We start from the raw sequence: 27393 nt of genomic DNA, 5'->3' as shown, positions 1-27393 counted from the left end.
GTTTTATGACCTTTTAAAGTTTCCCGGATAAAAAAATTGGGTATTTCGGAAAATATGTCAAATCATAGGAGTACTGCGTGAATTATTTATTTATTTATTATAAGAGTAGTTTGAATTATTACATTCAAAAGGAACATTAAACCACTATTGTTTAGCATAGGTCAAGAAAATTATGACCTGAATCTCACTTAAACTGATATTAACCCGACGCAAACTATATCCCACTCAAAATAGTACAAACCGATTAAAGTGATTAACTGAAAACCTGATCAAGATCGAAGTGAACCGAAATTAAGTTCAATCCGATTAAAACCAAACCAATTTATCCCGATCCATAAGAGAACCGAATGACATGTTTGCCATGTTTACATTTTTTTTTTTTTTTTTTGCGGGATGCCATGTTTACATTTAATTGCATTGTATTGTATGATTTGTATCCGTTGAAAGCGCTCCCCACATTCACTCTATTGTCTCACTCTTTTTGTCACACTCCCTCACTTAACCACTGTCTGTCCTCCAAGAACTCTGGTTTCTGTTCCTTTCACTCTTATTGCTCACTACACAAACCTACTCTTCCTTTCAAATCACTTCTTTCTTAAAACTAACTTCATTAATCTCAACTAACAATGGCACAAGAAAATTTACTCACCCAAACTCTTAATTCAACAACATTTCTGGGTCTAAAACTCTACATTTTGATCCTAATTTGTTGGACATAATGCCTAATTGAAGAAGGCAATAACTTGTTTGTTGTCCCACATCGGTGGGAAACAACAAGTTCCTCTTGTTTTTATATCCTCCCTCCTTTGTATGGTTAAGAGAATGGACCAAGGTGGGTTTTGTTGTGTTTGTTGGGCCTGTGGGTTTGGGTCCAACACACACACGCGCGCGCGCGCCGGCCCGGCCCGGCCCGGGCTCGGGCTCGGGCTCGGGTTTGGGTAGAGCACCTGCGGTGCGGGCCAAAGGCCCCCTTTTGTCCTTTGTTTTTGGTTTTGTGTGTTTCTGAACTGTCTAAGTTCATTGGGCTTGTGGGCTTGTGCGGTTTTTTAGTCGGTCTTTGTGGATCATTAGTGGGTGCGATTCTTCCTCCCCACTTTCGGTCCTTGATCGCCTGTTTTAGGAAGTCATTTACGCTCCTCTAACACTCCTATTTTGCTATAAATAGGAGCCCTACCGTCCACACGATAATCACACACAAAATCATCACTCTCCTCTTCTTCTTCTCTTCTCTTCTTATAATTCTGCAAAAGATATTAATTTTCGTTCCAAGTCTCACGATTCCGAGTGGGCGCAATCGAGTTGGAGACTGTAGTGTTATCCTTGGGGAACTACCGGCACTAGTGATCGCCACCACGGTCGTACCGGAATATAGTTTTCAAGGCAGTGGCTCCGTTACCACGGCACTACTATTCGGGTTATATCTCTTCTGTTTTTTTCGCTTTTTCATTGTTGCTGCACATTTTCTCCAACAATTTGAAAACTATATATCTGTTGTTGTTAATTGCTGTAACAATGTCGTCTGTTTTAGCAAAAACTCTTCCTGATTTGACTAAACTGGAAAAATTAGACGGTCATAATTATAAGCGTTGGTCACAGAAACTGTTGATGTTCTTCGAACAATTGGAAATTGATTATGTGCTGTTTAGTGACCCGCCTGCTCCTGTTAAAGAGGCTGCCTACTGAGACCGTAGAGAACACCCCTCCTGCTAAATCTGCTGTTAAGTCAAACGAAGAGGATATTAAGAAATTTGATAAGGATAATAAACTTGTTAGATGCCGCTTCTAAACAACATGATCGACACCTGTTTGACTGTTTATGGTTCATAAGTCGTCTAAACTGATATGGGAAAGCTTAGAGGCTAAGTATGGGGCTGATGATGCGGGGAAAAAGAAATATGTTGTGGGTAAGTGGCTGGAATTTCAGATGGCTGACGGGAAACCCATCATGGAACAAGTTCATGTCTACGAAAACCTATGTGCTGATGTAGTGAATGAGGGTATGAAATTAGATGACATTTTCGTGGCTAATGTTCTGTTAGAAAAGTTCCCTCCCTCCTGGTCTGACTATAGGAACCACCTTAAGCATAAGAAAAAGGACCTGTCTCTCCAAGAACTAGTAGGACACATGAGGACCGAAGAGGCAAATCGCCTTAAAGACAAACCTGTGAGTCAACCTGTTAAAACTTCTGTTGCTGCTGTTAATGCTAATCTGGTTGAGTCTGGTGGTCCGTCTTATACTGAGAAGTTCAAGGGTAAGGGTAAGGCCAAGGTTGGTCAGGGTAAGAACCAGGGTCAGGCTAAGAAGAATGGTCCAGGGAAGCATACCAAACCAGTTGCTAAGATTCAGAAACCAAAGGGTCCCATTGTTTGCTACGTCTCATGGGAAGACCGGTCACAAAGCCTACCAAAGGTGCACCGAAAAGAAAATCTGCTGAAGCTAATGTTCTTTGTGATCGACGATGTCATTGCTTTGCCGTGGTTGTGGAAGCTAATCTGGTGGGCAATGTTTCTTTGAATGGGTCTTGATATCTGGTGCTTCTAGACACCTCTGTGGCTTGATAAGGGGTTATTTGCTTGAGTTCGAGGAAGTAGCTGATGGGGAATGTGTCTACATGGGTAATTCTTCATCTGCAATCATCACAGGCAAAGGCAAGATCTTTCTCAAACTCACCTCGGGGAAAACACTTGCTCTCACCAATGTTTTATTTGTACCCTCATTGCGTCGAAACCTCGTGTCTGGTGCCTTATTGAACAAAGCTGGTTTGAAACTTGTTTTTGAGGCTGACAAGGTTGTAATGTCGCGTAATGGGGAATTTGTGGGCAAGGGTTATCTGTCTGGGGGTCTTTTTGTATTGAACACTGATTCAGTTTTTAATAATAATGCATCTACTTCTGCTTATATTGCTGAGTCTATTGATGTTTGGCATGGTAGATTAGGTCATGTGAATGTTGACTATATTAAAAAACTTAGAACTATGAGTTTAATTCCAAGTTTGACGAGTCAAGAATTCTCTAAATGTGCTAGCTGTGTTGAGGCTAAATTCACAAAGAAACCTAGTAAACCTGTCACAACTAGGAATACGAGTCTTCTTGAGTTAATTCACACCGACCTAGCTGACTTCAAAAATGTGGCAAGTAGAGGTGGAAAGAATTATTATGTCACCTTTATAGACGACTGTTCAAGGTACACCCGTGTCTATCTGCTTAAGACTAAAGATGAAGCAGAACAATCGTTTATAAACTTTAAAAATGAAGTCGAAAATCAACTCGACAGAAAAATTAAAAGGGTAAGGTCTGATAGGGGTGGTGAGTATAAATCTAGTTATCTAGCCGACTTTTGTGCCGCTAACGGTTTAATACACGAGACTAGTCCACCTTACTTACCTCGCCTCCTAACGGCGTAGTCTGAACGAAAAAAATAGAACCTTAAAAGAGATGATGAATGCTATGCTTTTAAGTTCTGGCCTATCTGACGATATGTGGGGGGAAGCAATTCTATCGGCTTGTCACATTCTTAACCGTGTACCTCATAAGAAACTTGACAAGACACCCTATGAGATTTGGAAGGGCTATCCTCCTAACCTGAGTTACCTTAAGGTGTGGGGGTGTTTGGCTAAAGTGGGTTTACCAGATTTTAGGAGACCTACCGTTGGACCAAAGACCTATGATTGTGTTTTTATAGGTTATGCTCAAAATAGTTACTCGCTTATAGATTCATGTCTTTAAGTGACCGTTCTATATCTGAAGCTAGAGATGCTGTGTTTTTGAGCATGTTTTTCCATTACAGAAGAATGTTGATTCACCTCCTAGTTTACCTGTTACATCCGTGATATCTCTTCACATGCTAGTAGTAGCACTTCTATTGATCATGTTGTTGAACCTAGAAGAACTAAGAGACCTAGATGTCCAAAGAACTTTGGAGCTGATTTTGTTTCAACTTTGCTGTCTGAACATGGATACTCTGTTTGTGCTAGTGATGAATTTGTTTCAGCTTTTTTAATAGAAGATGACCCAAAAACGTATAGTGAGGCAATGAAATCCATTGATGCTAATTTTTGGAAAGATGCTATTAAAAGTGAACTTGACTCTATTGTGTCAAATCAGACTTGGGAGTTGACTGATTTACCTAAAGGTAGTAAACCCATCACAAGTAAATGGATCTTTAAAAAGAAAATGAGACCTGACGGAACAATAGAGAGGTTCAAAGCTAGACTTGTAGTTAGAGGATTCACACAAAAGAAGGGTATTGATTATTTTGATACTTACTCTCCTGTGACCAAAATTTCGACTATTAGGACTCTTATCGCCTTAGCTGCTATTCATAACCTTGTTATACATCAGATGGATGTTAAAACTGCCTTTTTGAATGGTGAACTAAGGGAAGAGATCTATATGTCTCAACCTGAAGGTTTTGTGATTGAGGGTCAAGAGAGTAAAGTGTGTAAACTGAACAAGTCTCTTTATGGATCAAACAAGCACCTAAACAGTGGTATGAGAAATTTAACAACACTTTGATAAGTAATGGCTATGTGGTTAACAATTCTGATTCATGTGTTTATTCAAAAGTAATAGAATCTGATTGTGTGCTTATATGCCTTTATGTTGATGACATGTTAATACTTGGTAATAATTTAGAGGTGATAATTAAAACCAAAGATTTTTTGTCATCACAATTTGAGATGAAGGACTTAGGAGAAGCTGATGTTATCCTAGGAGTTAAGGTCATCCGAAACCCCAATGGAATCTGCCTAAGTCAATCTCATTATGTTGAAAAAGTGTTGAGAAAGTTTAACTGCTTTGATGATGTGCCTGCTAGAACACCCTATGATCCTAGTGTAGCATTGTGTAAAAACTTGGGCAAGAGTGTTTCCCAAGAAGAGTATGCTAAAATCCTAGGTAGTGTGATGTTTTTAATGAACCGTACTCGACCGGACATTGCTTATGCGGTTAGTAGATCGAGTCGTTATACACATAACCCTAGCAATGAACACTGGAATGCTCTTCGTCGTTTACTAAAATACCTAAAAGGAACAGTTGACTTGTGTTTGCATTATAGTAAATTTCTGCTTGTGTTAGAGGGATATTGTGATGCGAATCAGGTTGCAGTAACGATGAGATCTGTTCTACTAGTGGTTATGTCTTTACCATGGGTGGAGGTGCTATATCGTGGAAGTCTTCTAAACAGGCTTGTATTGCACGCTCTACCATGGAATCGAGTTCATAGCTCTTGAGTTGGCGGACAAGAGGTCAATGGTTGAAAAACCTTTTAGCCGATATACCATGTGGGGGCGGACGGCTAACACCGGTCTCCCGCACCGTGACTCGCAGTCGCCATTGGTGTTGCAAAGAATAGTGTCTACAATTCCAAAAAGAGACATATTCGAATAAGGCACGCTGCAGTTAGACAACTCCAAGACAATGGAGTGATTGCTTTGGACTATGTGAAGTCCGAAACAATCTTGCCGATCCCTTTACTAAAGGGTCAAGGCTAGGAGACTAGTCGTTGATACGTCGAGGGGAATGGGGCTTAAGTCCTTAGGTCAAGAGTGAGACTTGACTAGGTCTAAAGCTTCTATTCCTATGGCGTTGCATGATTCATAGCCTTTATGGTGGTGCTTTTGAGACGCACTTGATGAATTATATACCAGGTTGGACTTAGGTCCTTAATGACTCATGTGAGAAGTGCTATTGAGAAGCACTTGAGTCACCTACGTAGATGTAACGATCATTAGACTATGTGAAGTCTTCGAACACATCTATTAGTACCGAGGTAAACGATAGCTCTAAAAAGCGCGTTGCACTTTCGCGAACGATCTTAATCAAGGTATGATATGTGTTGTGGGGGTATCGACCAAAGCTCATTAGGAATTCAAATCGCAAGATATTCTCTCGCTGTAAGTAAGTTGTTTCCTCATTTCACTAAAGTGTCAATTCAAATCGAAAGATATTGATACCTAAGTATCCAATCCTTCCTTTACCCAGTTTTCTTTCTTTCTGTCTTCTCTTAGCCATTAGTGGGGGATTGTTGGACATAATGCCTAATTGAAGAAGGCAATAACTTGTTTGTTGTCCCACATCGGTGGGAAACAACAAGTTCCTCTTGTTTTTATATCCTCCCTCCTTTGTATGGTTAAGAGAATGGACCAAGGTGGGTTTTGTTGTGTTTGTTGGGCCTGTGGGTTTGGGTCCAACACACACACGCGCGCGCGCGCCGGCCCGGCCCGGCTCGAGCTCGGGCTCGGGTTTGGGTTTGGGTTTGGGTAGAGCACCTGCGGTGCGGGCCAAAGGCCCCCTTTTGTCCTTTGTTTTTGGTTTTGTGTGTTTCTGAACTGTCTAAGTTCATTGGGCTTGTGGGCTTGTGCGGTTTTTTAGTCAGTCTTTGTGACTGTTAGTGGGTGCGATTCTTCCTCCCCACTTTCAGTCCTTGACTGCCCCGTTTTAGGAAGCTGTTTACGCTCCTCTAACAGCTCCTATTTTGCTATAAATAGGAGCCCTACCGTCACAGTAATCACACACAAAATCATCACTCTCCTCTTCTTCTTCTCTTCTCTTCTTATAATTCTGGGTAAAGATATTAATTTTCGTTCCAAGTCTCACAGTTCCGAGTGGGCGCAACTGAGTTGGAGACTGTAGTGTTATCCTTGGGGAACTACCGGCACTAGCTGATCGCCACCACGGTCGTACCGGAATATAGTTTTCAAGGCAGTGGCTCCGTTACCACGGCACTACTATTCGGGTTATATCTCTTCTGTTTTTTTCGCTTTTTCATTGTTGCTGCACATTTTCTCCAACATAATTTTCATTACTTTTTTGATATTTTCCTGTTTTCTTCTCTGTTTCTGTCTGATCAAGAGGAAACACAATGTGGGTAGTCGAAACCGCAACCGGGTATTATTCAGGCAGAATTCAGGAATAATTCCTTTAGTTATTAAGGCATTTGAGGAAGAAAATGTGGTTAAGACAACGAAAATGAGTGAAATTTTGAAGGGAAATAAAATAGAGGAAATTGGGATATTAGTTGATGGAGGAAAAGAGAGAAATTTTGAGTCTGGTGAAAGTAGTAGTGATGCTTGCTCTTCAAGTAAGATGTCGGTGGGTTCGTCGTCGACTGTGGCGGTTGAGGTGGTTAACATTGGTTGGGGGAGGTGGTATAGCTTGAGAGAGCTTGAGGTTGCGACACGTGGATTTTCCGAGGATAATGTGATTGGTGAAGGTGGTTATGGTATTGTTTATAAAGGTGTTCTTGAAGATGGCTCTGTTGTTGCTGTCAAGAACCTCCTTAACAACAAGTATGACAAGTATGTTGATTCGTTCCATTTATTTATTTACCTTTTTTTTTTAATTGAGACACGTAAAGGAATACTTTTACATAAAGGGATTTAAGTCAGGTATGTAATAAATCGGATTGCCGGATTCCCTCAAACTCTATGAGTACTTAGATCAATTGGCAAGAGGTTGTTTCCTCTTAATCAGATGTTTTGTGTTCGAGCCCTGAATACTACGAGTTTATTAACAGTGATTATAATTATTGCTAGAATGTTTGTAGTTAAGTCATTAATACTATCCAAATAGTCCTTGAACCAATTAATAATGCAATTGTTCGAGTATAATTGATTAGGACGAGATGGTGCTCATGACCTGAGTTCAAACCCCGTTTAATTGATCAGGACGGAGGGAGTATGTGTTGATGTTTATGATAAAGCACCAAATTTTGTCCATGATGAAAGCAGAAATTTCATTATGTAGTGTTGAATTTTGATGACTTTTGATTATTCTGTCCATGTATTGTTGTGTGTTAAAAAGTCATGATGTCGGTTTGAAGAACTTGATGGGTACTCCACTGTTTGTTTAGATCTAAGGGTACAATTGGGAATTACATATGTCAGAACTTGATTGCATATTCCATGAAGTATAGGGTTTTTTTCCCTGTTGTAGACTGGACTCGAGTCGGGTAGGAGATTAATTAAGTATACTATAATGGTCTATTAATCTTTTTTGTATCTTGTGTAAGAGAAAGTAGAATGCTCAATTAAGTCTTTAATCCTTTTTTGTCATCTACATCATATTGTTTGGCTCCTTTGAAGACTTTTTGCTTTCTCTTCTTTTAATTCTTTTTCTATATGTATGTGAACTATCAAGTACTCCACTTTATTGGGGTCCTTTATTTTACTTTTGAGAATGTGGGAAAATTAACTTGTACTCAAGCTCAGCTGACTGAATTGAGAGGTAGGGGGAGGGAGTGCACGGCCTGTACACAACTTTACCCTTGTATTAGCAACATAAAGAGTCAAAGACTGTTTTTGAATGACCCAAGATGAGAATTGCGTCAAGAACTTTTTGACGGACTGGTACTTCACAATCGAAAGAAGTGCAACTATTTTTGTGAGTCATTTTGCTTTATTCCTTCATAATCCAGAACCAAACAGTAATGAGTCTTCGGCTCTATTGGAAACGGAAAAACTGAGCATGAAGATATAAAAGATTAAATCATTCATGCTTAAATGACAATTCAAACAGTAACCAGTGACAAAGTGAGGTATATCATTTATGACAGGGTGTTCCATGGTACAATAATTTGAATTGGCATTTATTAACACTTGCTTTCTCTTGTGAGCTCAGATGATGTTCTAAGTCCTGATCCTATGACACAGAACACTGTAGTGATAAATTGAAAAAAGGGTATTAATCAATTACTGAGAAACCGATGAGGTCTTGGCATAATGGTATGAGAAGGAGGGCGTGTGGATGAATATTACTACGCCCTGCGCCTTCTTTCACACCAGAAAAACATTACTGACAGTATTAGTAAACCTGTGAATAAATTGTCCTGATGTAAAGAATGCGACGAAAAATGACCAAGTCATGGACATGCTTACTGTAGGGGGCAGGCTGAGAAGGAGTTCAAAGTGGAAGTGGAAGCCATCGGAAAAGTAAAACACAAGAATCTGGTTGGACTTGCTGGTTACTGTGCAGATGGCGCGCAAAGGTGCATTTTCGATTATTAACCTCTTGGATTAAAATATTGTCCATCTGATGGTCATTACAATTTACAAAGTAATTAATGATATCTTGTTCCTGCAACTTTGGTGCTATATCTTATTAGGATGCTTGTGTATGAATACTTGGATAATGGCAATCTAGAACAATGGTTGCATGGAGACATCGGACCAGTAAGCCCATTAACATGGGATATTCGTATGAAAATTGCCATTGGAACTGCGAAAGGGTAATTTTCACTCCTAGCTTAGATCCTCTATCTTCTCTTATTTAAGACTATCACCTTTGTAAAATTACTTATTTGTGGCACAGATTGGCTTACTTGCACGAAGGACTAGAACCGAAAGTTGTCCATCGTGATGTGAAGTCCAGTAACATTCTTCTCGACAAAAACTGGAATGCTAAAGTATCTGACTTTGGGCTAGCGAAGCTGTTGGGATCTGAGTCAAGCTACGTTACCACAAGAGTCATGGGGACATTCGGGTTTGTCTTTCCTCTCTTTATTCTGTCATAAAATATGTCTTGTAGAACGGTTTTACAAATCTTGTAGTAGTTGCGCTGTGCTGAAGTGTTAATTTTGTAGGTATGTCTCCCCAGAGTATGCAAGTACAGGTATGCTCAGTGAAGGAAGTGATGTATACAGTTTCGGAGTTCTTCTCATGGAATTAATTACAGGAAAATGCCCGGTTGATTATTCAAAACCACCTGGAGAGGTTACTGAATTAACCTTACAATTGTGTTCTTCCAGTATCTTATCTTTTATTCTCGGTTACTCGTAACTAATGAGTATTTCTGTGTGTTTCAGATGAACTTAGTCGATTGGTTTAAGGGAATGGTAGCAAACCGACATGGAGAAGATATGGTAGACCCATTGATTACTGTAAAACCCTCGTCAAGGGCACTGAAGCGAGTCTTGCTGATCTGCCTTCGGTGTATAGATTTGGATGCCAGTAAGCGGCCTAAGATGGGTCAGATTGTGCATATGCTTGAAGCTGATGAGTTTCCCTTCCGTTCTGTAAGTCTGTTTTCTGCAATCCCGATAAACCCTCGTGTTCTCAACAAATTTAGTGTATTATGTATTCCATAAAAAAACTGATTATATGCATCAGACTACAACAGTAATGAAATTGATAATATCGGTCTTACAAAGATGTCATCTTAGTTGGTAAAGTCAGAGTAATGATTTTCTGATCTTCGTTCGATACCTGTCAGTATTGTAAAATCCCTTTAGTTATTTCACTGGTCTAGTCCTCCTTAACCTGGAATCCTATCAACAAGAACTCAGAAAGCAGTTCAGACAGTCGTCGTTAAAATATGCTACCTACGTTAATAACTATGTCAATCTTGGGCTTTGCAGGATCATCGGTCTACTCTTCAGGAAGCTCCTATAGCATCTGCTAACTGCAAATTAAGTTACTCGGTTAAGGACTTTGCACGATGACCATCAGCAGAGATAATTAGAGGTCAAATCGAAGCTGGTGATTACATAGAAGACAAGCAAAGAAGGCATAAAACTATAAACCCTGTATAGACAATTCAAGCTTGATTCCTTGGCTTTATGGATTTTTAGTTCTCTACTTTCAACAATTGGCATTAAGTCAGTCTTGTAATTAGTAAAATAGATACGAAGTATTCTATAATACGAGTATAAGTGTTGGTTTCCTATGTCTTCTTCGTAGAGTAATTCCTATGTCTTCTGCGTATAATACTGACACGAGTTATCCGTATCTATTGCAAACATAGGATTTGGTTAAACTTGAACATGAAGAAAACTTAAGACTGTATCCTTTTTCAAGAAGGTCTAATAACTAATAAAAGATGTAATACGAAGGTAGCGGCTGCGCGGGTCCCTCGTCAACAAAAAAAAAAAAAAAAAAAAAAAAATTCATTCACAAAGCTGATGAAAAAGATTAAAAAATTCCGTTGCCGGGACTTGAACCCGGGTCTCTCGGGTGAGAGCCGAGTATCCTAACCAACTAGACTACAACGGAATAGTTGATATAAGCAGAGTACGACACTTATTTCTAGCTTTGTACGGAAAAAAGGGAAAATATGTGCTACGGACAGGTGTCAGTCAGATCAGCAAACCCCCCATCACTATCCCACTATCTGGTAAACAACATTCTTTTCTTGAATCCATACGACAATGTCCGCCATATAATCTTATACATTTCACCTCCATTGTTACACCACCTCAAATCCACCATTTTACCTCATCTTCATCGAGCTACAACAATGGAAGCCGAGCTTATCGATAGGTTGGAGAAGGCAGTGGCGAGGTTAGAATCCCTTTCCTCAACGCAGCAATTGTCGTCGTCGTCGAGAGATTTAGACTTCACCGCCTTAGACGGCGGCGATGCGGCGTCCGATCCGGCGATCGCGGCGTTGGACGATCTTATTGCGAATGGAGTGGGTAGGATTTCGGCCGCGGCGGAGAAGATTGGAGACAAGGTTCTAGATTCTTCGAATGTTCTTAAAGAGGCGTTTACTGTGTTGCGTGATCTTCTCGTTAAAGTCAAATTTACTCAGGTACTAATTGATTAATTAATCGAATTTATTAATGCATTTGATTTCGCATTGAATTTAGAGGAGTTTGGAGTAGTAACACTTTGTTTGCGATTTGAAAGATTTTGGTGTTAATTTAGGCGGAAATGTGAGGTTATTGATTGGTATAAGCATGGATTTGATTATATTTTTGCTTGAATTTTGCTACTTGTTAATTGATTAAGTGGCTGATCTTCTTTCTATTTTCGAGTAGCGATCCTTTGATGTAGTTCTCGATGCAATTTTCCAACTTTCACCTTGGGTCATTTGGAAACGGCCAATTTGTGTTGCTAATTGCTAAAGCTGGGGTAAGGCTGTGTAATTCCGACCCCTTACTCCGTGATTTGTGGGAGCCATTGAGGTATTGGGGTAATGTTGTTGTTGATTGATTAATTTAAAAGGGGAAAGTTCTCATTGTTCGATTATCCTGTGTCAATGTGATTGATACATTGTTGATTTGATAAGTAACGAATACTTTCGCTTAATTTTTTTACTAGTTGCTAGTGTTTGTATGATTAGATAGGAGAATGGTTCTTTGGTGTCAAACAAAATGGTACATATTAGGCAATGGAACTTTTGTTTGATTCTTTAATAGCTTGATTTTTCCGCGTTCTGAATGTTTATGGGAACAAAATTGACTGGGTGGTACTGTGGTAGGGGTGTGGAAAATTGGCCCTTGGATGGACATTGGTATGACACTTCGAAACTTCACTTTATACCAAGGACGTGTCAATTTTTCTTAAAATAATCATGTCCGACACTTAGATATGCACCCTTCTCCGACCCTTCGAACTGAGTTAGAGCAACATACTATGGGGTAGGTTTTCGGTTTTCTTTGTGATGCTTGGTTCTCTTTTTTGGTTTTGGCACAGAGAGGGATTGTCAATGTGAAGTGCCCAACTCTCATTCATGTGCAGTTAGTTGACTAAGGACATTGGTTGGGTTGCGGTGAAGGGTTTGACTCATGATACGGCAGGGTTTGTACGAATTTTATATTGAATGTATTTTAATTTTTTGCAGAAACCTGACAACAAAGGATTGGCTGAATTTTTAAAACCATTGAATGAAGTGATCATGAAAGCTAGTTCCTTGACGGAAGGCAAGCGCTCTAATTTTTTCAATCATCAGAAATCTGTTGCAGACAGTCTTTCAGCTTTGGCATGGATTGCATTTACTGGCAAAGACTGTGGTCAGTTCTTTTTCCCTTTCCGACCTTATTATGCTGCAAATATTTTATTAAGTCAATGTTGTTGGTTTCTTAAAAGTTACTTAATTGTTTTATTGATAGGCATGAGCATGCCCATAGCGCATGTGGAAGAAAGCTGGCAAATGGCTGAATTTTATAACAATAAGGTATTGTTAGTTTTCTTAGTAGTGCTGCCTTTATGTTCTGCTTATAACTATCATGCGAGTGATTCAAAAATTGATTTTAGCACTTCATTGAGTGACATATAGTTTGGCGTATTCTGATTGGTTATCAATCATCAGCCCTGATGTTTTCTCCCAGGATATCTTATTTTTTCCAGCATTAACTAGTAGCTGTTCAAAATATATGATTTTGTAGTCTTATTCGCATAAACTGATAATTAGTAATAGACTAATAGGACTAATATCAAGAAGGTCGACATTATATCCCCTTTTAAGCTAAAAATCCACCCTTTTTAGGAGCTTAAAAAAGTTTGCTTCTCCACTTTTCTTCTTCCTCGCACTATGTCTCTCATTTTGCCTTCAAGTTTCTTCTACTTTTACCGTCTTGACATACAAAGTATTTGTGCTTCATAGATTGTCAACCAAAGGGGGTGTTCTCTTTTCATAGGTGTCTGTATGACTAATTTATGTCACTTATTTGAATTTCTGTTGCTTAAACTAGGGAGTTATTTATTGAATGGAGTAGGGTTTAAATAGTTCTGTTTGAATTCTTTCTTGAAGGAATGGAAAATGTGCATTATGAATCCTTACTTCGTTTTAGTCAATTCAGTCATGTACTCTCTGCAAGTGTCTGTAGCATTTTTGCAACAGACTGTGATTTACAAAGTATAATTCATGTCAGCCGACCCCAAATCATTTTGGGATTAAGGCTCTGGTGTTGTTGTTGTTGTACTGTGATTTACAAAGTGGAAGTACTACATATTAATATTTTCATTTCGTAGGTTCTGATCGAGTACAGAAGCAAGGATCCCAATCATGTAGAATGGGCCAAGGCCATGAAGGAAGTCTATTTACCTGGTTTAAGGGACTATGTTAAGAGTTACTATCCATTGGGTCCTGTTTGGGGTACATCTGGTAAAGCAACAGTCTCTGCTGCACCTAGAGCTGCTGCTCCTGGACCACCTCCTGCTCCCCCGGCTTCACTATTCTCCAGTGAGTCTGCTAAGCCTTCCTCTTCACAACCAAAGAAAGGGATGTCTGCTGTGTTTAATGAAATCAGTTCAGGCGGTGCTCTTACATCAGGTTCACTTTACATGCCTTTTTCAGTTAGTATTTTTAATTTGGCAATGCTAGTTGTCTCACACTCTCACTAATACTATATTGTTCTTTAGGCTTGAGAAAGGTTACAGCTGACATGAAGACAAAGAACCGAGCTGACCGCAGTGGTGTTGTTCCTGTGGTGGCGAAGGACCCACAGGTTCGTTCTCCAGCATTTTCGAAAACAGGCCCTCCAAAGCTGGAGCTTCAGATGGGTCGAAAGTGAGTAAACCACAAATTTTAGATTCTGTTTAGATCTCCTATAGTTTCGATCACTGATATATATACCTCTGTTTTCTGTCCTTTAAATAGGTGGGCTGTTGAAAATCAAATCGGAAAGAAGGATTTGGTAATAGAAGACTGTGACTCAAGGCAATCTGTTTATGTTTTTGGGTGTAAGGATTCTGTTTTGCAGATAAAAGGTATGTTTGTATCTTTTTGTAGGAGTATATTGTGACCTTGAATAGCTATGTTTATTTGCTACTTGCACCTTGATTTTCATGAATATATCCTTCTAATGCAGGAAAAGTTAACAATATCACAATCGATAAATGCACAAAGATGGGAATTATATTTAAGGTGTGTATGTTACTCACTTTTTCAGTTTATTCGACACATATAAGAAGCTGTGTTCACTTACTTACGTGATGGTTCATGAAACAGGATGTTGTTGCAGCCTGTGAGGTTGTGAACTGTAACAGTGTTGAGGTGCAATGCCAGGTACTGTGGCTAATAAGCAGCAAACACTTCTCTTAAATTTTACTAGCATTCATAATACATATGATGTGAAATGCATGGTATTAAATTTGGGTTACTGCACCAAATGGCAACCGAGTTATCAAGGTTATAAAGGTTACTGCAACAACATTTACGGCGTAATGTCCGATTTTCGGCCACGACGACCAATTTTGGGATCAAGTCTTAAACCAAGATTTAATACCATGCGTGAACGAGTCATGGGTGTCGTAAACTCGTAAGCGCTAACTTCGGTAGCTTTGGATTTCAGGGTTCAGCGCCAACCATTTCTGTTGATAACACGGCAGGATGTCAGTTGTACTTGAGCAAAGATTCTTTGGAGACATCTATAACAACTGCCAAATCTAGTGAAATTAACGTGATGGTACCTGCTTCTGATGCTGATGGTGATTGGGTATGTAGCATGCTTTTGAATTTTAACTTGCGCTATCATAGCTTTGATTTTTCCTGCATATGTACATGTTTTTTTAGGTTATTACTCCGTTAATCTCATCCATTTATTTACATTTGCAAGTGGTGTAGGGGTATTTTGTGATCAAATTTATGGGTAATTTAAGTGTTAAATGGTGGATCCACTCATCCACCAGTCACGTGAGGGCCGAGTTAGAAAATTGATGAGAGCAAGCTATCTTTTTGACACAAACTTAACTAAACAGGAAACATAGAGAAATGGCTAAGACAAACGAAAATGAAATACGTGGAAGAGGGTTCAGAAAGAGAGTACTCCACTTATTAGTGCATTGTACATGATTGGCAAATGTTGTTGACTTCTGGTTTTGACTTCTCAAAATGTAGGGAGAGCATTCTTTGCCGCAGCAGTACATTCATAATTTCAAGGATGGCCAGTTTGTGACCAGTCCAGTCTCTCACTCGGGCGGCTAAACCTAAGAGACTTCAAACAAGTTTTTAGGTTTTCTTTCAATTCATATCCCAAATTTTCCCTGGCCAAGGTTAAGAAGTGCATATTCCTACTTCCGGCTATTTTGGTTGAATTACTTTCCATTTGTTTTATTAAACCACAGTTAAGGTTTGTATCTGGTGAGCATTTCTTTTATTGTATTTTTTTATTTATCGAGTTGTTGTAATATGCTGTTTGTGAGTGAAATTGTTTGTTTGTTCGAGCGCTGTGTCGTGAGGTCACAGTTACACTCTTGTATGAGCCCATACTTTGTATTGGTTTGCCATATTCCACATATATATCAAGATATTGCTTGGTTTTTCCCTGTATGAAAGTGTTTCTCGATCTATTATTCTTAGTAGCAAGATTACTGAATCTGTACGCTTGATCTTGAACTGCTTATCTTGTGGAGTTGTTTTATATTTTGATCTCTATTGATTTTTGTTATGATTTGCCTATCGATAACCAAAACCCTTCTCAGCCAGGAAGAAGGGCCTCGAACTTGTAAGGTGACGAGTTGTGATAGCAAAATCACAAGCTCCTTAGCCTCCTCTTATAGGTTTATACTCCTTTGGTCTACACCGATATTTCATGTTTCCTTTTTTTGGTAAATATATGTATCATTAGTGGAACGTATCAAGGTGGAATACGTAAATTAATATCGGGAATAGGAGTAAAGTGGTATGTTGTGAACTTTCACCTGTGAATTGTGATGATGAGAACCGTTCTTTCCCGAGAACTGGAATTAGTGGCGTCTGATCATACCATCATACCGTCTTACCAGCATGAGCTCGCACTCAACATTGCATTTGAAGTTTATTGAAAGCTCTGTTATCCTTCCAAAATTTATATCAATCCGGCAATCCCCCAGCATTAGGGGTGAGCAAAAATATACGAAACGGTTTTAATATACGGATACGATACGGTATACGGTTTCAATTAAACGAATATCCGTATATACGATACGGATTTCCGTATATACGATACGGTTTTTTGAAAACCGTATCGTATCCGGGTCGGGCAAAAACAAAACCGGGTATACGGTTTCTGATACGGTTTTTGAAAAGAAATAAAAAAACCCAAAAATATCTTACAAAAACTAAATAATTTAACCAAAATCACTTTAATTTGTCCACTTTCTTTTTCCCTAATGCACTTGTATAATGAATATTGAAATTTTGATTATTTTAATATGTAACCTATTATTAAATTTAAGTTAGGGTGTACAAGTTTTATCGCGTATGCAATAAATTGAAGAACAAACAACTGAAATCCGTATCCGGGTATACGAAAACCGGATATACGGAAAAACCGGGTATACGAAAATCGGGTATACGGTTAAACCGGGTCGGATCCGTATCGGCAAAATTGTGAATTTAAAAACCGTATACCCGATACGGTTTTTAAAACCGTATCGGGTATACGGTTTTGCTCAGCCCTACCCAGCATGATTGTACGCGATAGCTAGCAAATACTCTGGCCTTATTAATAAACTGAAATTAAGAATGCGTCAGAATTGATGAGAATAATCCCACCTTTGCCTAATCTTCCTAAAATAGTCTCACCTTTATATACAATCTTCTTAAATTGATCCTTACTAAAACATAACCTACTATTGTAGGTAATCATACTGATCTGACTGAAACTTGTGATTTTTTTTCTTTGTTTTTTTTTTCTATTTTTTCAAACCTCCTCCTTTCTTAACCCCATTTTTTCTTCCTTTATACTCTCCGTACTTCTACGGTTCTACCCCTTCCTTTATGTTGCCAATATACATACGCAGCCATACATGAGCTTCCCATTACTCCATTAGTATTGCGAGTACATAATTGCTAAAATTAAACCAGACAGACACATTGACATTACACAGTTTAATGTTTTCACTTTTCATGTCTAGATACCATAAATTGGCGAATACAAAAAAGTCCCAACATAATTATTTAAAAGCAACTTATTTGTATGGGGAAACTCCAAATCCCCCTAACAAGCGCCCTCAAATTGTACAAACCAGTGGTTTAGCTATAATGGTTAGTCAAAAATTGTAAATTCGGCGTCATTGAAATTTTATATTTGAAGTTATATTCATAATTTTAATCATTAATTCGTCTATAACAAAATGAGAAATTTTCTTATCATAAATTCAGATGGTTTGATAATATTTACCTTGATTGTAGCCATCTATTGCTCGATAATCAAATTTTGATTTCAACTTTGGGTTTTTAATCACTTAGGATGATGAAATTATGGAATTACATTAATATTGGATGACTCGGGAAAGACAGTAAAATTAAATGGAAATGTGGCTGGAGCAATACAAATACAAATTGTGAGAGTGAGAAAAAGGGTGAGCGAGTGTTGATTAAGAAATTGATATAGGTTTATCAGGTTAAAAGTAAAGAGGCTCGATTTGAGAAGATTGTATATAAAGGTGGGATTATTTTCGGAATAGTTAAAGGTGAGACTGTTTTGGGAAGACCAGGTAAAGGTGGGATTATTCCCGTCAATTTTTCGTGAAGTTGTTCACAATCATCATGGTAGCGGCCTAAAAGAAATACGGAGTAATAGACAATCATCATTAAGTTGGTCTCCTGAAAGAAGAAAAAAAAAAAAAAAAAAAAAAAAAAAGTTTGTAATAGAATTGGGATCCGGTGAGAACCACTAACATAATGTGAACCGTGAGAACTCCACTTTACGGATTTTTTTTTAAAAAAATGACATTTGGATTCGGCATAGAATTTTATGATTAGAATGGAGTAACATATTTCATAGTCCAAAAATTATAAACTATGGACGGAAATTGAGGCGAAATACATTTTATTAATTTTCATGTACTCAGTAATCTACTTGTATAAGACAATATCCATTGTACGATCAATACAAAAAATAAAAGTTAACGTTTGATATTTAACAATAATAATATAGATTGAGAGGATACATATGATTTATTACTTAATAATAAACATGTCTATAGATAACAACAATGCGATGTCGTCCAGCGGTTAGGATATCTGGCTTTCACCCAGGAGACCCGGGTTCGATTCCCGGCATCGGAATTTTTTATTTTTCTTTATTTTTTTTTGATTTTGCTTTGTATGTGACGACAGTGAATTAAATAATGGGTTGTGCTTTTTCACATACGAATTTTACTCTTTCACATACGCATTTTACAATTATACCCTTACCATTTTTTCCTCCCTGAATTGATTTTTTTTTTCATCTCCTTTCCTTTCACCTCTCTTCCCTTCACCTTCCTCCGACAACCCAATCTATCCAACCATACTCCGGTCGACGCCCGTGCTCCAGCCGACCATGCTTCGACGTAAGTGTAAAGAGTGCAAGATTTGACTACCCATTTACTGCCTCACTTATGATATGCGACTGATACTACTTCTTGCATTATTGCCCCACTAATCAATCCTCACTACTAATCAATCATCATTGCATCGTGTGGCCGCTCATATTTTGTCAAATAAATTGGCAATCATCAGGGTTCGCGCTAATATGAAACTCTATAACTTTTACTTCTTGCTTTTTACCAATTATAAACCCTAATTGATAAACTATACATTAATTTTACCAATAGATAACCTTAATAATTTCAACAAAATAAATTAATAATTGCTAAACAACTAGATTATTTCACTTGGAGAATTATGTGATCCATTGTTCAAGTTTTAGAGCAATTAAATTCGATTTGAGGGGAAAATGTACATATAGAACACTTAATTTGTTTAGGTTAGGGAAAAGGGTATGATATGGAAAGTTAATGAAAAAATGTATGTGAAAGAGTAAAGTCCTCCCAAATATTAAAAAGTGTGATCATTTCAAAATGGGCTAAAATATGATTGCAACTTCTACGTTCCAACATTATGAGTAACCCCTCCGACAAACTTCAATGGACTCCGGAGAGATATCTAGTGCACGGATGATGGCCTTCAAAATTCGGCCTCGCAAGACCACGTAAATGGTTTACCATCTCAGTGCTGCTTTCTCGAAACATCGCGATAGACCAGGACTCCATGAGGGATGTTAAATACTGTATCGAATAGTACAACATTATTAGGGTATTCACTCATCTTAATTGCACTTTGATCCAGATTACAAATCGCACATAATTTTCTACAGAATTGCATAAACTTGAAATCAAGACCCGGAATTCAGGCAAAAGTTGCTGTGTGTATAGAAAAGGTCTGTACTCTACAAATATCACATATTATCTGTCTCACACTATTTGAGATTCAACAAAAAGAAGACCAAAAAAACATTTCTCATTTAATCAGCCGCTTGCAACGATTTCATGAATGGTATCACTCACTGCATCATCTTCTGATCTAACCGTCAATTTCATGGCTACTTCTCGGCTTGAATCAAGACCAAATTGCAAACGCACAAGGACTTTCGCACTTCCCATATATACTCCAGAAAGCAGACATGTGTGAGACCTTGAATTTTTTGGGACCACTTCCGTACCCTGCCAATTCCAACAGACACAAATCAATGAATCATCAGCAAAATTACATGTCTAATGACATTGATGGATATAAGAACGATGCCTTTATCGAGAAAGCATGTAAGATTCTCTTTCTGCCAAACACATTTCACAAACAACCTAATTTCCATAAAACCAACACTTTTGAAGCTCATTCTTAATTCAGATAGAGCTCTAGAGCTATGCTGATTTCCCTCAACCACAATGTCAAATAATTGTTCCAACATTTTATAACAAGCTTACCTCACACGGTTGCATTCCCAGAAGACTGATGACAGCATTTACAGCATCTGCCAAATTCTCCCTTGGGCCAAGACCATATTCATCTACCTTTTCGAAGTCAGCGCCTATACCCTCCCAGGCATTTCTGAAGTTAGAAACACCGACTCTTAACATGTAATCAGCTGCCACAACCTCCAAGTCTTCCAGCTGATATTCATCCTCCACACCCTCATCCTCTGCCTCACCGGTAGACGGATCAACCTGAATTACCAATAAATCTTTACATAAAATTCACATATACTCACATCTGAAAACTCAAGGATACATTTTCTTGATGACAATAACCTATATTAGCATTGTAGACCAATTATGACTGACAATCAACAGAAAGCGGAATAAAAAATGTGAATACCTCCTTGACAATAAATCTCAAGATATTTGTAAATTTTCCAACAGCTGGTACTCCCTCAGGCTTCTGGAAGGCCACAAATGTCTGTCCTGGGGTGTCATATGGGAGAGACCTGAGAGGCTTGGATGCTACCTCTTCAAATTCCTCTGCTTCAGAAGCATCTACAAGGACAGAAACCTGGTAGCAAGCACACAACAGCTTTGACTTTCTGTAGATAGGACAATAAGAGAAAAGAATAGAAACCACCAAGTCAGATGGACTGAATGAGTTACATTCTCGAGCAGTTGCTCCGGGATTGTATTGGTGCAGTTGTACTGGAAAACAATGTGGCCATCAAATATGTGCTTCACAACATTAACTGCATACTCTGTCTCAGGTTCAGTTAGCTCAAAAGGAGCTGAAGACTGGAAGACAGCAGATTGCATAATCAGAATACTTACATTGCAAACTGTTATATTAATTGATACACAATCCAAGAAACAGATTAAGTAATAATACATTGAAAAGCTTGCCAAAGGAAGAGAATTCAGCAATAGATGAAAGTAGTTTCTCGTATGCGTCAACACCAGTTGAAGATTCCGTTGGAGGGGCGCCTAATCCAGTTGGCTTTTTAGTTCCGGCCTTCTTCTCAGCAAGGGGCTGCGACTTGACCTCCTTGGAAACCGTATTGATGTCAAATGGTGCATCAGAGGCCTCCTGCAAGTATTACAATCAATAAAATATTGACCACGATACAATAATGGACTAGCAGCTATAATTAATACTAACATAATTTTTTAGACTGGTCTCCAGATTAGATAGCGGGACATCCAAAGAACCAAAAAGGAATTCCTTTGCATCTTTGTCCGTTTCAACAACAGCACCATCACCTCCCAGCATGTTCAGATAAAGAGTAGCCCTATCACGGACCTGAAAACAACAATAAAATATTGAAATCAAGTCCGGTTGGCAGCGCCTCAGTAGTCATTGTAGACATTCTTGTTATTAAAGACGTTACTTAAATTGAATGGCCTAGTCAATTGTACCCAAGTCATATTATCAATATCTTAATCAATCAAATTACCTCATCATCACTATCAAAGAGGCAGCGCCTCAGCAGAGTGAAAACACGGGGCTGCAAAAGAAAGATAGATTCCAATTAGTCCCAGCTGAATAACTAAGAACTAAAGACAATTAAAAAGCTTTATTATACCTTCAGTGAATCAACCATTGCACCAAACTTAGCCAGTGTGCTCACGGCACTGGCTCTAACAGTAGCATTCTCCAGAATTACTCTATTATATATATAGCGTATGTATTTGCTGGGATCTGAAGTCTTTGGTCCCTCGACACCCAAGAAATGCAGGATCTAAATGTAACAAAGCAAGTTTCAGCACTAATAGCTGTAGAGTGTGGCAATAGATGTAACGAAATGATAATATTAAAAAAAATATCCTTTGGAAAATGCAGAAAACTCACCTGCGTGGAAAGATAAGTAAATTCACAATCCTCGATAAATTCACAAAGATGCAGAAGCCCGTTTTCTTTTGCATCTGGTATATCTCTGATAAGGATCACAATAGAGTCAACAATAGCCTTCTTATACTCGAACCCACCTTCTTCCCTTAGGATGTTACTGAGGAAATTCATCCTGGAATGGAGCCATGTGTTAACATCAGTCACCTATGATGGTAAATATTCATTGCACTAGACGAAATCAAATAGTAGATAGCTACTTTTTATTATAAACCTACACAGAACAAAGGATGAAAACTTACAATGATCTGAACTTAAGGGGGAACTTTAGACACAACGATCTAATGGCTTCAACTACAACGATCTTAAAATCATCTGCAATGTCTGACATGAAATTTGTGATTTGTTTCATGAGACGATCTACACTTGATTCATTGCCAGTTTTCAGAAGGGTAGTAATAGCAAGAGTTGCAATGCTTCTATTCTGATCAGAAATCAAACTCTCCATGTCGATGTTGCAGTTTGTGACTGCCATGGGATGTGTCATAGCTACCTGCACATCAACAGAGTCATCCACAGCATATCAGCCTACAAGCAAAAGGATAAACTGAAGCGGCAAATAAATGCTGACATATATACTAATCAAAAAGCTTCTCAAGCAACTGGTACTTCAAATAATAACTTCAATGCCTTGTTAGAATCATGGAACACACTTCCCCCAAAAAGCTTACATGTAAAAGAAAAGCAGCACACCAACCGATCCCTCAACATATCATTTCCATGGTATAGCCTGATCATTAGTGACTAGTGGAAAAATCATGGAGTATAAGCAGACGAGGAAAAGTGACAGGGATAAAATTACCTTATTCAAAGTACGGACAGCGGCAAAACGTAATACAGGCTTTGAAGAGCTGAGAAAAAGCTGTAGGACGGTGATGGCTGGGGTCAATTCCCGAGTCGTAACACCACTGAGCTCAGTAATTGCTCTTGCAGCCTCAAAAATAACCATTTCCGCCTTATGACGAAGGCAACCTTCAAGATAGTCATAAAATGGACGCTCACCAGTTTGGGAAGATCCCGACTCTCGAATAACCTACAAGGTAATAACTTCAGAAGGACATCCAGGATATATAACTCATGCTGTTGGAACAAAGGTGATAAGATGTTTACCTGGCTTATGTATCTAATTAAAAGGCACTGTGCCAATGGTGAGCGAACTGATCCTCGGGTCAAGTTCGACACAAGCTTGCTAACAGCTAAGCGGTCATTCTGCCTTATCTGCGAAGGCCAAAAAAAAAAAAGGAAAAATTACAAATAACCACCATGTATTTGCGTAGTTTTACAAATAACCACTATGTATTTGCATTTTTACAAATAACACCCAAACTTTCATGTATACTCCCCAATCACCACCGTATATCTGTCCCGAGACTCGTTTTTCTTATTTTCCGACTCGTTAATGAACAATTTATGTTTAATACCTATATTACCCTTTCTCTACATTACGCTTTACTCCCAAAATCATTCGAGATCATTTTGTAAAATCACACCCAAATCACATGAATCCCAAATCCCCCAAATCATCACCTAAATCCCCAAATCCATGATCAATTGATCACAAGTCAGCATCTTCATAGTTCACACCATTTACCGACTATCTACAAAGCTACCACTAAGCTTATACCATTATCATCCAATCCTAAATTAATCTCCTTTGATCACCAATCCATCATATACTCCGTAATTAAATTGACAACCACCATCAAAGCTACCCTCACTTCACAAATCTGTACTACCATCACCAATGGCTGCCATTACTTGGTTCGATTCCGATTCGGTGACAAGACCCGGCATCTACCATTCTGACTACCATTCGAGTCGCCGTAGCTTAAACCATCATTAGAGCAACACCAAGGTCGGGCTCGGAATCGAAACCGAGATGTATTAGTCCCAGTTTGCGTTTTTAAATTTCGTCCCTTTTTTGTAAACGGTTTTCGTCCCAGAATTGAATCGAGTATTGTCTCTGCATTGAATCGATTTTCGTCGGAGATGCTATATATAACCTGGCATACTGCTGATTTTTCATCCCGCATTTTTTGCAACCAATAACCTTCAACTTCTTGCCCTTCAGCAGATTAAGATTGAAAGATTGTGCGCAATTGATCGATGGTTTTGGGTGTCAGTTGATTGTAAGCAATTGATCTATGGATTTGGGGATTTAGTTAGGGATTCATGTGATTTGGGTGTATTATACAAATGATCTGGAATGATTTTGGGGACAAGGAGTAATGTAGAGAAAGGGTAATATGGGTATTAGACATAAATCGTTAATTAACGAGTCGGAAAATAACAAAGACGGGTCTCGAGGTAGATATACGGTGGTGATTGGGGAGTATACATGATAGTTTGGGTGTTATTTGTAAAAATGCAAATACATGGTGGTTATTTGTAAAAATACGTAAATACATGGTGGTAATTTGTAATTTTTCCAAAAAAAAATTCAAGAAATCTCACTTCTACGGTTTGCTAGTTAAGTCTGCATGTCTTTTTTTACACTAGAAGTGAACCAATTTGCCAGGACATAAGTTTGTACTAGTTAAACCAACATTATGAAAAGTCTCTAAATTCATGAACACATCACAAGGGCGCATTTGGAAAACCTATGTGAAAATGTTCTTATGCATGGAAAACCTATATCCGTTGCTGAGAAAGCAAACCATGTTAAATACAGGACATTGTACCTGGTGCAGCAAAGCTAAAGCGTGAAATTGTACAAGAGCAGCACGTGATTGGACAGCTTCTTGCACCTCATTACTCCATCGTTTCACTATCTCAGGGTTTGTCTGGTAAACAATAAAACATACAAGAGTTGGATAAACCAACGAATTACAGAATGCTAATTTTACATTTAAAGGCTCACATAATTACCTGGAGCAAATGATTGCCACTAACAAGAGCAGCACTAGCAACAACAGGATTTTTGTCAACTATAGCTTGCTTCAGATATCTTTCAATCTGTGTAAGAAGTGTACCGTCAGTGATCCGACAAAGCACCCGAATAGCATTCGCACGGTACATGTCAGTCTTGCTGTTCATGTCCTTCATCAGGGAACTGGTAACAATGATGACCTAAAAAAGGAAGACAAAATAAACAGATCCGCATCAGAACCTTCAACAAACAATCACATTATCATGGTATAAACCGAATCAATGTTCAGCAGTACACACACCTCATCAGCGGAAGGTGAGAGTTCCTTGATCATCAAATAAACCATTCTTCTTAGCCCAGTGTCTTTCGACTGAAAAAGTTTAGTGACCGAAAAGAACACTTCTGTGGCTTCAACCTATTACACATCACATCAGAAACAGCACCAATTCAACATGCTAAAAGATGACAGTCGAGGCAGAGGATCAAGTATATATAGAGTACTCCCGATCATTTCTTTACATTTTCTAGAGTCATTTCTTTACGTTTCTGTTTCAATCATCTACACATTGGTAATCCTTCACACATGCAAGCAGCTTTTTCTCTTTTCATATTTCTTAAAAAATATCTTCTCTCGTTTCTTTCATCTCTGATCTCTGTGCCTTTGACCCCTTAGTTTTAAAAGGCGCGAGATGCATTGAAGCGATGAGGACAAGGCAACAAAGCGCAAGGCATAAGGCGAACGTGAGCGCCTTATAGACATGAGACACACAGTTTTTACAAATAAATTTGTACTTTATCTTTAAGATAATCGTTTGCGCAAAATTCCTTTTTTGTATGTTAACGAGGGTTATCATGTAAGGAGTGAACATAGGGGTCATGTTCCAAAGAGAAGGGCATAAATAAAGGACGAGAAGGAAAAATTCTTAAAATTTCTAGTAGTGTGCCTCCATGAATGTGCCTTGTGTGCAAGGCGCACTAGCGCATAAGGTGTTTTGGCTAGTGCCCATCCAAGCCTTGGGCCCAAGCAAGCCGGAGGCACACATTTTTGAACTAAGCTTTGTGTCAAAAGCAAAAGTAGAGAAATGATCAGGATCAGGGTCTATTATATTAAACCCTGAAAGGAATTTAAGTAGTTACCTTTGTAAAAGTCTCTCCTTGATTCAGTAGGTAGAGAAGCTTAGTAATAACCTAACAAATCAATCAATCAATCAAACACACATTAAATAAGCTCAAACAACTTAAGAAATCGAAAACTGAAATCAATTCGCTAATAACAACAATGTCGAAAGCGAAACCTGAGAACAACGCCTAGGATCAAGCTGAGGGTCATTGAAAACCCTAGCTTCCTGAAGAACAGCTCCCTTTTCAATCCCCATAAAAGGAGAGTAATCGGCTGTAAACAACAACAATTTTTCCAGATCCAAATTACAAAATAATTCACTCAAATCACACAATTAAATTCCCTAGATCTGAACTACGATTAAGGAATTCGATAATCGGAAATGCGGCATAATTTGCACAATTCAAAATCCAACCCTAATTAATTAGATCCGGTAGTTTGAATGATGAATTATAGATCGTATTGTGTATAATGTGAATCAAAATGGCGCGAAAACAATGATGAACTATAAATTTTAAATAATTAAGATCACAAATAAAGAAGAAACGAGAAAGAGAACCTTCATCATCGCGATCATCATCTTTCTTAACGAAAGGTTGCGCCATTGTTGAATTGGATTAATCGAAGGTGAGGAAATTGAGTTGAATTGAATTAATTGAATTGGGGGTAAGTTTCTGTGTTACATAGAGGAGAGGAGTTTAGTGGAGCATTGTTGGATCTTGCTAATTTCATTTCATGTGTTATATATGCTCTACTGCAGGGGTGGTCAAACATTCGGGTTGACCCGCCCCGTTCTCTATCGTTTTTTACCCGGTTTGGGTGACTTGTGTCTAGCCCGGCCTGGCCCGGCTCGTCTCAAAATTAGGGTCGGGCCCGAGTCCACCTCCACCTCCACTGAGCCCTTGACCCGGCCTTAACTAGGCCGGTTTTGGGTCTCCCTAACCAAGCTCAGCGCGCACTCTGGTCAGTCCGACCTGACCCTACTCACATGTTTGACCAGTCCTAGTCTACGGTAATAAGCATGGAGCAAATTTTGTAACTGACCGTTTACCATTTTGGAAAGTGACGATGACAAATTTACTCACGATTTGGCTGTGGACACCGCAGC

The 27393-nt window shown here is 38.6% G+C and overlaps 3 protein-coding genes, 1 long non-coding RNA gene and 2 other non-coding genes across 6 annotated transcripts; 3 read left to right on the top strand and 3 right to left on the bottom strand.

The window, feature by feature from the left end:
• Positions 1-503: 503 nt before the first annotated feature.
• LOC141599314 (uncharacterized) lies at positions 504-6905 on the bottom strand. The gene is made up of 2 exons (XR_012523796.1): positions 6793-6905; positions 504-701 (listed from the first exon to the last, which is right to left on the bottom strand). It is a non-coding gene; the product is annotated as an uncharacterized LOC141599314 (long non-coding RNA).
• On the top strand, positions 6801-10660 carry LOC141599313 (putative receptor-like serine/threonine-protein kinase At4g34500). Its single transcript, XM_074419296.1, has 7 exons — positions 6801-7298; positions 8882-8986; positions 9104-9226; positions 9310-9480; positions 9581-9710; positions 9803-10012; positions 10355-10660. The coding sequence occupies exons 1-7, from the start codon at positions 6970-6972 to the stop codon at positions 10436-10438; spliced, it is 1152 nt and encodes a 383-aa protein (XP_074275397.1). The 5' UTR covers positions 6801-6969; the 3' UTR covers positions 10439-10660.
• Positions 10661-10915: 255 nt separating this feature from the next.
• Positions 10916-10988, bottom strand: TRNAE-CUC (transfer RNA glutamic acid (anticodon CUC)). Its single transcript has one exon. It is a non-coding gene; the product is annotated as a tRNA-Glu (tRNA).
• A 90-nt stretch (positions 10989-11078) lies between these two features.
• LOC141599312 (cyclase-associated protein 1-like) lies at positions 11079-15988 on the top strand. The gene is made up of 10 exons (XM_074419295.1): positions 11079-11526; positions 12562-12730; positions 12830-12894; positions 13692-13992; positions 14082-14229; positions 14320-14429; positions 14531-14586; positions 14671-14727; positions 15014-15157; positions 15559-15988. The coding sequence occupies exons 1-10, from the start codon at positions 11233-11235 to the stop codon at positions 15643-15645; spliced, it is 1431 nt and encodes a 476-aa protein (XP_074275396.1). The 5' UTR covers positions 11079-11232; the 3' UTR covers positions 15646-15988.
• A 2654-nt stretch (positions 15989-18642) lies between these two features.
• TRNAE-UUC (transfer RNA glutamic acid (anticodon UUC)) lies at positions 18643-18714 on the top strand. Its single transcript has one exon. It is a non-coding gene; the product is annotated as a tRNA-Glu (tRNA).
• A 993-nt stretch (positions 18715-19707) lies between these two features.
• Positions 19708-27032, bottom strand: LOC141599311 (coatomer subunit gamma-like). Its single transcript, XM_074419293.1, has 18 exons — positions 26845-27032; positions 26461-26558; positions 26303-26353; positions 25467-25580; positions 25165-25365; positions 24978-25079; positions 23407-23514; positions 23099-23329; positions 22539-22789; positions 22240-22411; positions 21974-22129; positions 21845-21895; positions 21550-21690; positions 21280-21477; positions 21054-21185; positions 20785-20958; positions 20394-20633; positions 19708-20132 (listed from the first exon to the last, which is right to left on the bottom strand). Exons 1-18 carry the CDS (start codon positions 26888-26890, stop codon positions 19938-19940), a joined length of 2661 nt encoding a protein of 886 aa, XP_074275394.1. The 5' UTR covers positions 26891-27032; the 3' UTR covers positions 19708-19937.
• Between the last annotated feature and the right edge of the window lie 361 nt (positions 27033-27393).

The sequence above is a fragment of the Silene latifolia genome, chromosome 9 (assembly GCF_048544455.1).
Source record: "Silene latifolia isolate original U9 population chromosome 9, ASM4854445v1, whole genome shotgun sequence".
Lineage (NCBI taxonomy): Eukaryota > Viridiplantae > Streptophyta > Magnoliopsida > Caryophyllales > Caryophyllaceae > Silene > Silene latifolia.
This window is presented reverse-complemented; position numbering and strand designations above follow the sequence as displayed.

Bases quoted from the DNA above. Each gene is read 5' to 3' on its own strand.
- LOC141599313 (XM_074419296.1), top strand. From the start codon at position 6,970: ATGAGTGAAATTTTGAAGGGAAATAAAATAGAGGAAATTGGGATATTA. The intron at 9,481-9,580 runs GTTTGTCTTTCC...TTAATTTTGTAG, and splicing joins AGAGTCATGGGGACATTCGG to GTATGTCTCCCCAGAGTATG. The intron at 9,711-9,802 runs GTTACTGAATTA...TGTGTGTTTCAG, and splicing joins ATTCAAAACCACCTGGAGAG to ATGAACTTAGTCGATTGGTT.
- LOC141599312 (XM_074419295.1), top strand. From the start codon at position 11,233: ATGGAAGCCGAGCTTATCGATAGGTTGGAGAAGGCAGTGGCGAGGTTA. The intron at 14,230-14,319 runs GTGAGTAAACCA...TCCTTTAAATAG, and splicing joins GAGCTTCAGATGGGTCGAAA to GTGGGCTGTTGAAAATCAAA. The intron at 14,430-14,530 runs GTATGTTTGTAT...CTTCTAATGCAG, and splicing joins TTCTGTTTTGCAGATAAAAG to GAAAAGTTAACAATATCACA.
- LOC141599311 (XM_074419293.1), bottom strand. From the start codon at position 26,890: ATGGCGCAACCTTTCGTTAAGAAAGATGATGATCGCGATGATGAAG. The intron at 26,559-26,844 runs GTTCTCTTTCTC...TGTTGTTTACAG, and splicing joins TGATGATCGCGATGATGAAG to CCGATTACTCTCCTTTTATG. The intron at 23,515-24,977 runs GTACAATGTCCT...TGGCCTTCGCAG, and splicing joins CTTTAGCTTTGCTGCACCAG to ATAAGGCAGAATGACCGCTT.